General features: G+C 31.7%; 1 protein-coding gene across 1 annotated transcript in view; it reads left to right on the top strand.

Moving 5' to 3' along the window:
* Positions 1-1612: 1612 nt before the first annotated feature.
* Positions 1613-13698, top strand: part of LOC139481261 (tRNA (guanine-N(7)-)-methyltransferase non-catalytic subunit wdr4-like) — a 65040-nt gene continuing 52954 nt past the window's right edge. Inside the window, exons 1-2 of the mRNA XM_071264441.1 lie at positions 1613-1891; positions 10821-10895. Coding sequence (XP_071120542.1) covers positions 1818-1891; positions 10821-10895 — 149 coding nt within the window. The 5' untranslated portion in view covers positions 1613-1817. The remainder of the gene's footprint in view (positions 1892-10820; positions 10896-13698) is intronic.

Here is a 13698-nt window from a genome sequence, read left to right as displayed (position 1 = left end):
CCGAGTTTGCTCTGGCGTCTGACGGATTTGTTTTGGGAAATTTATAAAATTTTCTTTTTGTTGAAATGAATGAAACATTTGACACCGGACTTTCAGTAAACAATTCAACAAGTGATTTGTTAGCAGTAAACCTCAATTATACATGCAGATTACAACTATTTGTTTCCTTACACAAGACATTTATTATAATTCAATATAAAAATAAGAAGATATGATTGCCAATAAGACTACTCTCCACCAGAGATCAAATGAAACAGAAGTTTTCAACTATAGGTCACCTTACAGCCTTAAACATATTTTAGCAAATCCATTTCATATATGAAAAAAATTCTATTGGCCTGATTATGCACAAAACAAATAACAGAGAAACAAATAAGCGAATATAAAGAATAAATAGATATTTGCGATTGAAAATGATGTCCATGCAAACGATTATGGTTTTTTTTTTAGTTTTTTTTTTTTTTTTTTTTTTTGGGGGGGGGGGGGTCGTTAAATGTCATATCCTTGACATTTATGTATACATCCGGTTACTTCGGTAAATTCCGTAATTACGAGTATCCCGAAAACGTCGTTGAACCCATGCATCGATACAACAAATTGAAAGATGTCAAATTAATTAACAGATACTTAACGATTTTGCGGCATCGCACTATAAACGTTTGAAGTCGGTTTGTTGGAGTTCCTGTCAATATAATACTTCCATGGTTGTATATAAATGTGTTAAAACCAGCACGTACTAGACAAATTAACACCATTTATAGCATGTTCATTTTCTGCTACAGGGATTTTTTTTAAACAGGACATCTGTGTTTTTGGAAAGTATGATACATTTTGTTGTTCTCTAAAGGTATCAAAATTCGGAATATTCATTTTGTTCTTTCTTCTTTGAATCAACAGCCTTTCGTGGTAAAAATATGATTGATTATATAGGAATCACTGAAACATGACTGCCATGGAGCTTCCCCTTAGTTCAGTCAGCGTCCCCACCCCCTCCCTTATGAAAAGTTCTGGATCCGCCACTGACTAGTTAACTGATTATTCATGATAGCGTATTTAGATAGGGTTGGACCTACTTTACTATATAAGGTCCAAGACAATATTCAGTGCACTAGATGTTTTTGAATATTCTCACATATATATTATATTTAATTATAGAACTTGATATAAAATTACTGCATCAAAATCCCCAGATTTTAAATGGTATTTTTCACAACAGCTTCATGTTTCAATGTCTTTGTCCGTCCCATTATTATATCAATTTGTAGACAGCTTGTAAAATGTTGGAACTCTGCAGAGTTCGTTTTTTCTGTGTAGCTTTTTGGAATTTTTGGATATTCATTTCATCCCTTTAAGATTCTTCAAGCTGTTTGGCTGTCTGGTGTTTTAATTCAACATTAAATCTACAAACTTAAATGAACCAATTTCCTAGTGTATATTTATCTATAGTCCACCACAAAGCTAGATTGTGAAAAAAATTGAAATATTTTTTTAATACATTTTTACAAACATGAAAAAAAAAGATATTTTTTACTTTTTCTGCAAGCAAATGAATACCGTAAAGTTGATGCTGAATCCGTCACAAATTATACTTTTACTTTCTCACCGGTGCGTATGGCCGCTTACGATAATTAATTTGAAAGTGAAAGTAGATGATATCTTTATTATCTGTTTTTCACAAACTTGCAACTGTTCTTAATTGTCTAATTAAATTTACTTTGATCAGGATTGTTGCTTATAATTCCACGGAAACTTTGAAATTTGACAATCAGCTCTAATATTGTTAACGATTTAAGCGATAATTTGTATCCAAATGCTCAATGGCAACTTTAAAAAGTTTCACGTGTGGTATTATTTGCATTAGTGGGTGCAACTTTATTTCTCAAACGGAAAGGTAGATATCGTTTTAATCTAAAGTTGACAAAGATATGTTTATTTAGATTGATCAGTGGGTAAGAAATTTGAGCTTGACGTGGAACTGCAGGTCTTTCATCACAGACACTATACCTTTACAGTTTACTTACAAATAAAGAGACAAATGCCCCCCCCCCCCCCCCCCCCCCCCCCAAAAAAAAAAATACATAAAAATGTATTCAAGCAACTTATGTTCTACAAAGATAATGAAATATACCTTTACTTTAGCTGTTGAAATACATGTATCGTCGTGTCATATGTTTTCGTATGTCATATGTTTTGGTATCATCCATATTTCATTGGTTTCGATTTCACACGCGTACATTGTGGCGGGTTTTTTGGTTTCTATTCTTGGAACAACAACAACACAACAAATTGACATCAGTTCTTTAAAACATATTCAAAGTCGTTTTAAAAGACGCTAGAACAAATTAACCAGATTAGCCATTTTTATTTAATGCCAAAAAATATTCCTCACTAGAATAGTTGTTGAACAATATTCTGAGGGGTTACATGAAGTATAGCTATATGGTCTGCCTGCCCGACATCGGATCTTCAAGACATGTGACTTTCATATATGGTTTTTTCGTTGTTCTTATTACAAACGAGCGCATTAAAATTATCATGGTTCTTATATAAAATGTCTGTTCAAAATCCATATATTCAATATTTTATTGACAATTCTTTTTATACAAACTTGATACACGAAGATGAAAACAGTCTTAACTTTTTACATTTAAACCCTAAATTTTAAAAACTGCATTTTGTTTAAAAAAAAAAGAAGAATGTCCTTTGTAGAAACCAAGTGTCAATCAGAAATAAATAAAAGTGTAACAATTTCAGCACATAAAATACTAACCTAAAACTATTTACTATTTATTTCTAGTAATGAAAAGTATTGAATAACCTTTATTATGATTCAAGCGATCGCCAGAACCACGACTTCAGAAAATACTAATTTCAAGATTATATAGTCGTTTCCTGTTCGTGAACTGATCCAATTTTAATTTATACGAAAACATATGACGCCGTTTTTTTGACATACGAAAATCGCAGAGTAATCAGAAACGGTTAAAAATCGTAGAAAGCCTTGAAAAAAAAATAGATAACTAAAATCATTCAATAGGACATGCTTTTCAAATTTGAGTAAACACCTGAATAAAAACTCAACAGGTAAAACCGTAAGCAGTACAAATTGTTATTAGTACGAAAACACATCACATGATGATATACATCAAAACCATGCCTTCATATTTTAAAAATGACAATAAAAATGTGTTCACCAGAAAAGACAGCTGTTTATGGAAAAAATAATGTCATTTGTCGCCAAATATGACCAGAAATGAATGACTGGGAAGAAGATTATGTTAGTAGGTCATATTTAGAATTTCTCAATGAATCATTCTGAAATCAAATTCATTTAGAAGTCTACAAATGTTTTATACTTTCAGGTTATCACTAATGATAATCTAAGGGATTTAGATAACAGCCTACATTTTCTCCAATTCAGTTCTTAAACTGAGTTTTTCAGGCTATCATTAAATCTTAACATTATTTTATTAAAGTTTAAACATTTTTACATTGTTGTATCTGACAGCATAGCAAGATTGCAATGTATGTGATATTTGTCACAAACACTAAACATTGCTAAATGTTAAAAGTGATAATTTGTCACACTTTTAGTGCTACAGAACAAATTTTGTTCACTCATTTTGTTAACTGATATGACAAGTGTAATACAATCTGTTACTTTTTTTATTCTTTAATTAATTAATTTAATTAGTTAGACCATGTCAGTATGAAAAATAATATACAAGCTTATTCTGAACACATGTGACAGTTAGTTCTTTAATTAGTTAATTCAGATTGAGGTAACACAATTATTATTTGTTTATTTTAGTAATTATGTAAAAAAGTTCCCAGATTTTTGTTTAATTATTATGTTTATATATTTATGTTGTTTTGATGGAAAGTAGAATTACAGGATTCTTTTGTAAATGATACTGTTGAATAAACACACAATGCTGAAATAATTTTCAATAATTTGTGCAGAATAATTAATCTATTTCTTAATCTTATATACATATGTAATTATGTAATAAGTGATAATAATATGATTATCTTTCAAGAAGATAACAGACTATATATTTATATGTTAAGCTGGGGTCACACATTCACAATTTTTACAGCCATCCTCGACTGATCATTCCCGATTAAAATAAAAAGTCCTGAGAATCATGGCTGGAAATGCAAACTTAAATTAAAATTTGTAAAAACAATTATTTTTCTTACGTCAAAGATCAGATATTGTTTAGGAAGCCATTTCCAACAAAATTTACCGGATTATCCCCTTTTTCTATCCGATTTGTATTTTTTGCACCATTTAAAAAGACCAAATCGATCCTGACAGTGTCCTGAATCAACCACATGTGATCTGACAGAGATCAGACATTGAACCTACATGGACAGAAGATATCTGTTTGAAAACTGTCACTATATTTTGGACAATCAGGTACATGTATTGTGGGAACTCAATCCTATCACAGACTGGTGTACCACATTGCAAATAGATTAGTCTTGACTCAATCATTTTGTGTTCGGTAATTTCTGAATTTAGTATTAATAAAAAGGAACTGTTCTGGAACGGTTAAAGCAAAGACAGTTCACATTAAGTAAGATCTGGAATCTCTGGATGCAATCTGGTCTCAGATCGGCAATTAAACAGCAGTGACAGATTTCTCCAGATCATGCACATTCTACAGGACACCGCCAAGAAAACACAGAACATTGTTACGAAATTTGATCCGATATAGCAGAATCTGTCACAACATAGTCATGATTTCATTCAGACTAGACAAAATCGACTGATTTTCCCATAATGTTACGGGACTAATCCGAATTGTTGTGGAGTTTTGCTGACCACTTTGGACCATACCCAATCCATAGGAATCTGTTACAAAAGTCATCAACTACATTCACACAATGATAGGACAATCCAGATTATTCAGGATAGATACAGACTTTTTCTCTTTTCATGTCCTAGCACTGTCTGATCCCAAACTGGAGCCATAATCGGCATTGTGTCAAAGCCGCATTAGTTTATTGATATATTTCATAGATTAATTGTCAAATATAAAATTTCTGTTGCAAAAAACATTGAAAATTTTAAATACATGAATTATATAATAATCCAAACCTAAAAAGTAATGAAAAGACACATAGATTCTCCACCTTTTAATCTTGATCAGTGGATTTTCACTTTTTTGCCTTTACTGGCCATACTCTTATACAATTTGTATGAAATTAAACGAACTAAATTTTTAAGGATGGTAAGGACAATTTTCAAGTGGGAGGGGGTATTTAAGGGACTTTCAAAGATATGCAATCAATGCCATCTTCTCTGAATAGCAAACATAAGTAAGTATGAAATACTGACTCGAATGAAAGAATTTTGTTTGACCTGTGGCATACATTGTGATAGCAAGACATTGTTATCTTTGACTCAATTGTTGTAGGTAGAGGAAACAAAACACAGCAATCCTTAATTTTTTATATACTAGTACATGTATTGGTGTTGTCAACATAGATATAAAAATAAGGAGATGTGGTATGTTTGCAATGAGACAGCTCTCCACCAGAGTTGGAAAAAAGTGGATAGGATCAATTATGGGGCACTGTTAGCTTTCAACAATGAAATAAATATGTCATATTATTGCATATAAATGGTTCTAATATGAAAAATGTTTAATCATTTCAAATGAAAAAAACAACAGGCTTATTTATAACAAAACAATCTACGAAAAACATGACAGACATAAACCAACAACTACCACCGAACGATAGTCTCCTGAATTGGGACAGACACATACAGAATGTGGTGGGGTTTATATCAAAAGAACGAGAGTTGGTCTATTTGTCAATAAGACAAGTATCCAGCAAATATCAAATGAAGTAGATGTTAGTAGTTATAGGTACCTGTACATGTTAGGCTTTCCACAATGAGAAAAACACATACTCTATAGTCTGCATTAAAAAAAAAACTGACATGAAAAATATGAAACAATTCAAAAAGTAAAGTAAATGCCTAATTTATAACAAAACAATTTATGATTAACAAATATGACAGACATGAACAAACAACAACCACTGATCTACAGGTTTCTAACTTGGGACAGATACATAAAGAATGTGGCAGGGTTAAACATGTTTGTAAGCGCTCAATAGTATTCCTCTAACCAGGTACAGAGGTGTATCAGTGGAACAAAAGAACTATTAAACTGTAAAAATCTGTTGCAATTGGCACAACTCAAAAAGATTGATTTATTGATTGTAGTTAAATGCCCCTTAAACGAATTAGGTATCGACAATTCACTTGGAAACTCAACATATTCCCTCACGACACTACCAAAGACGAAATCCTAGATAATCATAGGTCTGTTCTATGTTCCTTTGGAATTTCAACCAAAGATGAAGAACTGGATCTTCCATCACTGTATTGGATACCTAAACTACATAAGTGTCCTTACAAACAACGGTATATTGCTGGGTCTTCCAAGTGCTCCACGAAACCTCTTTCTAAATTATTAACATCTATTTTATCAGCAATCAAAGAAGGGCTTAAAAGTTATTGTGAAACTGCCTATTCTAGAGGTGGCGTGAATCAGATGTGGATAATTAAAAATTCCAAAGATCTTTTAGAGTACATACAATCTAACTCTCTTTCATCTTGAAACAGTATTAAAACATTTGACTTTTCTACTCTTTACACAAGTATTCCACATTCCAAACTAAAAGACAAATTGAAAGCGTTGGTATTGCTTTTTCAACAGACTGTCGGCTTTCCAATGGGAACAAATTGTGCCCCTCTACTTGCCTACTTGTTTCTTTATTATTATGAGGCTGACTTCATGCAGGAACTTCTTAGGAAGAATGACAAGAAGTAAGCAATATCCTTTAACTCTACTTTCCGCTATATAGATGATGTTCTTTCACTAAATAATTCAAAATTTGGTGACTATGATAATGTGGAACGCATCTATCCCATTGAACTAGAGATAAAGGATACTACAGATACAGTTAAGTCGGCCTCATATCTTGACTTACTTCTAGAAATTGACAATGAGGGTCGACTGAAAACAAAACTTTAAGACAAAAGAGATGATTTCAGCTTTCCAATTGTGAACTTTCCATTTCTAAGTAGCAACATTCCAGCAGCACCTGCATACGGGTATATATCTCCCAATTGATACGATATTCCCGTGCTTGCATTTCCTATCATGATTATCTTGATAGAGGGTTGCTGCTCACAAGTAAGCTTTGAAACCAAGAGTTCCAAATGGTGAAGTTGAAATCATCCCTTCGTAAATTTTATGGACGCCATCACGAGTAGGTTGACTGTTATGGAATAACAGTTTCACAAATGATATCAGAAATGTTCCATACGTCGTAACTACAATCCTCTTCCCTTTCATGAATGTGACCTACCGAATTAGAATATTTACCGGATTTGTTATCACATAAGCAACTTGACGGGTGCCACATGTGGAGCAGGATCTGCTTACCCTTTCAGAGCACCTGAGATCACCCCTAGTTTTTGGTGGGGTTCGTGTTGTTTATTCTTTAGTTTTCTATGTTGTGTCATGTGTACTATTGTTTGTCTGTTTGTCTTTTTCATTTTTAGCCATGGCGTTGTCAGTTTATTTTAGATTTATGAGTTTGACTGTCCCTTTGGTATCTTTCGTCCCTCTTTCAAAACTGTTGGCTATTTCATGATGGCCAGGTTTTACAGAGGAAGCTTGTGTCCCATAGCATGGAGGAGAGAACCACCAATGCTCAATAGGAAAACTGGGATTCTAGTCAATCAGGATTGGAGTGAAATGTCCCTACCTCATATGGTCTTATGGCTATAGGCCGGATTTTACTAACCCTCTATGGATTCACAGGGGGTCAGTAGTGAACCATATAACGTAGTTATCGCATGCAGGACTTTTCCTGTTGCGTTTTGTAGAACAATAAACCATAAAATACAACTGCATCAATAGATGACGTCACCATTAACAGTAGACGTGACGGATTCATAGGGGGTCACAACGTGACCGCATTAAACATGATAATTTACCAGCAGTGCTATTAACTCAGTAAGAATTGATACAATGATACAAATAAAGGTAAATTGAAAATGGTTCTGCTCAGGCACAATTTTGTTTCAATGCTCCTTACATGCTCAACAAATATCATAAAAGGCAAAAAAAGCCCAATCCTAAAAAAGAAAAAAAATATATATAATATAAAGGTTAAATTACTGCCAATATTGTGTCAAAAAAGTTGCCCTAATTCCAAATTCTCAGGAGCCCCCGTACCTCTCCCCAATCAAATACTGGATCTGTGCCTGTTGTAAGGATTACGCTCTTTAGTTCATCATGTAAAAACTTGCAGCTCTTGTTAAGATGAAGAATAATACTTCAGCAATGTTACAGTTTCTTTGATATATATGTAATTTAACAGTATATAAAAGGAGTTTTGTCTTGTTTACAACTATTACCAATATTTATTTTTCTCTGATACTAATTAAAGTTAGATGGAATTTAATGCTAAATAGCTAAAGGAAAACAATTTAGCCTTGACCATCATATAGCAACACACATATATATATATATATTCAGGTAGCTTGTAATATGAATCTTATTACCTTATTAATTATTAAACATACCATTCATATCATCAGCTTACATGGATAGTAAGAGGAGACTCTGGAGGGATAATATCACAATTAATTCCATCACCATTTTATTCTATATTTTTACATTATGATGTAGAATGTTTTCAATTTTTATTTGGTCAAATTTCTGCATGTATTGAAATTCAGTTTTGGAGAAATTAACATTTTCATTTTCTGTGCTTTCCAATTTTTAAATTTCTGTGTTGTAACAATTGATTTTACGTTTATGGAAAAACAGAATCAATTATTAGGACAATTAAACAGCAATTAAACAATAATAACGAAGTAAATTTATTATTCTGAATACATGTATATGAAATAACATCATTTTACATGTACATCTTTCTTATGTATTAAACTTTCAAGTTGAGGTCGTTTTTGACCAAATATTAATCTCTTTCCTAAAATTCAATCTAATGTTTCTTCAACTCTTTGTTTTTTTAATTCTCAAAACTAAGATGCTGAATATATAGTTTAGCTTGTGTGAGTTGTGTCTGTGATTTTGTCTTCTCCTTACTTAAAAAAACCATTTTATGTTATATTTTGTGTGTATTTCCACTTGTCTTTTGTTCAAAAGAAGATGACATTTTGCACATGAGATGTCTCTTGTTTATTTGACTTGTTGAGTTGCTGTTCTATTGACCACACATCCTTTTTAGCTCTTTCCGTCTGGCATCCGGCGGCATCCGTTGTTCGGCATCGTTTACTTTTACAAAAATCTTCTCCTCTGAAACTACTGGGCCAATTAATCCAAACTTGGCCACAATCATTATTGGGCTAAAAATAGAACATAGGGGTAAAATGTAGATTTTGGCTTATATCTCTGAAACCAAAGCATTTAGAGCAAATCTGATAGAGGGTAAATTTGTTTCTCAGGTCAAGATCTATCTGCTGTGAATTTTTCAGAAGAATCAGAGAATTCGTTGTTGGGTTGCTGCCCTTAAATTGGTAATTTTAAGGTTATTATCTTGAATATTACTATAGATAGAAATAAACTGCAAACAGCAATAATGTTCAGCAAAGTAAGATCTACAAATAAGGCAACATGACCAAAATGGAGTTATTGTCCTTTATAGTCAATTTTTAACAATTTTCATAAATTTTGTAAATGTTTGTAAATTTTTTACAAAATATTTTCCACTGTCACTTCTGGTCCAACTTCATTAGATAGAGCAGCAAGATTGTTCAGTAATGTAAGATCTACAAACACATTGCCAACACCAAAACACAATTTTGTCATAAATCCATCTGTGTCCTTTGTTTGATATGCACATAGACCAAGGTGAGCGACACAGGCTCTTTATAGCCTCTAGTTTATTCACTTCAAACTTTTACATAGGTTTATTGTGCAAGTATTACATGTATATCAGGACTAAAACATGTTACAGTGGTCTGATAATGAAAATTGCTTCATGCCCCTCCATCAAGCTGTGCCAGATTTTTAAGGTGCTACTTTCCAACTGAACTTTTACAATTTGGTTGGATGTGTTGTTACACTGCTGTTTCAGGCTATGGAAGGATTAAGTGCTCACCAAAATATTAAATCCAGTCAAATTCATCCTGTTTATGACTCAAACCTGTAGTCTTTAAGTTCAGTGGTTGTCTTTGGTTGCTGTTTGCAATGAATTATTTTAAGTTATTATCTAAGTATAAATTAGGCTATTCCTTTTCTCTTTAGAATTGTTAAACATGTTTTGCAAATTAGGTTTGTATTTTATCTGATTCTTATAAAATTCATATATCCAAACCAGATATAGTATGAAAAAAATATTATGAAATTGTGTATCTCATTTGCAAATATATTGTGAGGCTTAATTTTTGTGTCATGCTCCTCTGAATTAGAAGTAATTACATTCATATGACATTGTTTAGGGGAAATCTTTTGATCAGTTAAGCTTAAGAAGTAATTAAAAATAATATCCACTCCCCCATATGTACACAGTTTTAAATTTGTATCTTATAAGGCAAAGCAGGTGAGCCATCTCTATGTTTTAACAGTTCTGATTGAGAGACAAATATGAGATGGATAATTATTTAGGGGGAAATAGCCATATGAAACAATGAACTGAGGAGCTTTGTTACTTTATATAAAGATTTAAATGTAATCAGTTGATATGTAATATTTATAAGTAATACAAGTTTTTGAGATTTGGAATTGTCCATTCATTAAATAATCCTTCTATCTTTTTAGAAATGAGGAAATTATTCAACAGAAGATTACATTAGAAGATGTTAGAGAAAAAGACCAAGACTCAAAGGATTCTGGGTATTGTATACAAATTGCATTTTATTGTTTTAATGTTGTGCTATTTATAGAACTATACTGTCCTAGTTTATGGAAGTCCCTTTTGTATCTTTTGCCTTTCTTTTTTAAGCTTAAAAATTAGATTTGTCCAATTAGATGGATGGGTTGAGAATTGAACTTTGTGGAAGAAAACCGAATTTGAAAAAAAATAAAAAAAAATAGATGTCTTCAGTTTTCCCATTGTGAACTTTCTATTCCTATTTAGCAATATTTAAGAATGAACTTCATATTGGGTCTATATCTCCCAGTTAATGTGATACTAGATAAATGTATCTTGCATTTAGTACCCAGGGTCACTTTCAATATCGTAGCGGCTACGTAGCTGCTATCAATATCTATGTAGCAGCTAGGCTCAATACGATCAAATACACGTTCAATAGTCATAAATCTACATAGCACTACGTAGCCGCTATGATATTGAACGCAACCCAGATTTCTTTCAAAGAGGGTTGCTGCTTACAAGGCAACATAGTGATTGATTGTTGGTGTTAAATACCACGTTGAGCTATATTGGCTAAATATTGCATAAGTATTTATTGGTGAATAAACCCAGAGTGCCTGGAGAGAACCAGAACCTTCAACAGGAAAACTGACAATTCTAGTCAATTAAAATTGCAAGAGAATGCACTGGCCACTCTTGCTGGTGTTTGAACTCACAACCTTAGTGTTGATTAACTACTATAATTGTGTCTGATCGACTTTTTAAAAAGAGTTATACCACGTGGAAATATTAAATATGTGGAACAAGATGGACATTGGAACTCTGTTCTTTTATTATTTTGGCCATAACCTGTTCTTCTTTTCATTCTTATTATCATTGCTACCTCATTATTGTCTTACTTTTTTATTAATATTCTAGGATATGATGATCCTTATTTTGACAGATTTTAGATGTTGAGATTTTGGATACTTATTGTATGGTGCGTCCTTTCATTTTTGTTGTGTCAGTTTCTACAAGGTTGATTTACATTTGAAGGTTTGTGGTGATTCCATTCAAGTAAAATTGAGCGGTGATACTGTAGCTGTTTTTGGAATCCTCTTTTGAATATTTATTCTAATATATTAATTTTTTAGTTTTAATCTTAGGCAAATAGTCTGAAATTTTAATATAAAATTTGAAAACCGTAACAAATAGGTTTTTTTTTCACTTTCTATAAGTATTGTTAGTAATTTAAATAATTTTCATCTTTTGATGTCAATTTTCACATAATTTGTCAAAAATTTAAGATTCAATACCTTCCAAAACTGGAATGAAATTCATAAAGACCTCCTTCACATATAACACAAGTTTGTTTAACAGCAAAATGTTTGTATAAATCATACCGCGATTGGACAGGGACTTTAGTAAGGGATTTTGAAGTTTGACAAAATTTGATAAATGAAACCCATTTTAAATCTTTTTGGGGATTAAGTCAGCTATCATGTCATCTTTGAAACAATCATTACATGCTTACTTTAAAATATCAAAGTTGTCAATGTTTTGAATTTTAATTTTCCCTTGCTTTATCATTGTGAGGTGCTTCATAAATTTTATGCTAAGGTCTAACATAGGTTCAAGGTAAATCGTAGGAAATTGGGAAAATTTATCAGTATTCATAAAAAAAATGAACGTATTATTTTGTTATGAATGGCATAAAAATTGAATAAAAACTTATTAAGAAATATTTTTGTTGTAGTTTTACAAGTAGTTTTCATATTGATTCAGATTATCCTTTAGATATCCTTTTTAGAAAGCAATGTGAATTTTCATTAGTGAAATTATTCTTACAAATGCCATGTATGTCAAGTGAAAAAAAACTAGCCCAAATACCCTTGAAAATCAACTGCACTTATCATTGCAGGGGATAATATTAAGATTGTTTTGGTATTTCAACTTATTCATTAAGTCCAAAACATTAATAAAAAATCCAAGATGTTTATAAACGGAACCAAGACCCAAAATAACCTGGGTTTAGGTCAGTGTCAAGATAAATGTCAGAACAGCTTGTGGTCATTCACTTCAGTAAATGTCCATTTAAATTTTACATGATATAACAAACAGAAATTGAATTTATTCATAATTTCATAAATAAAGACAAAAGTTCTATGAAATTATAACTGTATAAAGAAACAATTGAAATATATAATGTATAAATTTAAGATGTCATTTTTCCCCACTAAAAGTTATGTAGATGAAATGAAAAATGAAAAAAGTGCAATAGATATTTTAAGCTCCTAGCAAGGGCCCAAAAGGTTTTGCCTGCAATTGGCATTCATTTTCATCCATTAGCCTTCAAAAACTTTTCCAATCTGACAATGTAAAAAAAAGCTGACTGTGCAAGGGCTGTATAGCCAGTCAAAGTCGTTGAACAATTCCATTATCAATGTATAAAAAAGAAGAAGAAAAAAAGATCAACCTACATTCTTATTGAACCAAGATTGTGAGATGGCTCTGTATAAGAATTATTTCCCTTAGGTGATCTTTTAATTATTTCTTTTTTACGATTTTGCATATTTTCTTATAAACACGAGTAGATAGAAAACTGCAACAAGCAAAAACTGATCAGCAATACAAGATCTATTCCAGTATGAATGAATTAAACACTGTAAATAACAAAATCATCAAGGCAAAACATACCATAATTTTAATGTCCAAATCTTTGAATTGGTACTTTTTTTGAAGAAATTGACCTTTTCCCACAATATTTACATTTTGGTTAAAATTTTCATAAATGCCAAGAACTCAATGTCCGTCATATCTACACAAAACTGTTAGATGCATTTA

Source organism: Mytilus edulis, chromosome 7 (assembly GCF_963676685.1).
Source record: "Mytilus edulis chromosome 7, xbMytEdul2.2, whole genome shotgun sequence".
Taxonomy (NCBI): domain Eukaryota; kingdom Metazoa; phylum Mollusca; class Bivalvia; order Mytilida; family Mytilidae; genus Mytilus; species Mytilus edulis.
The sequence above is the reverse complement of the archived record's forward strand: the minus strand, read 5'-3'. Positions and strand labels throughout refer to the sequence as shown.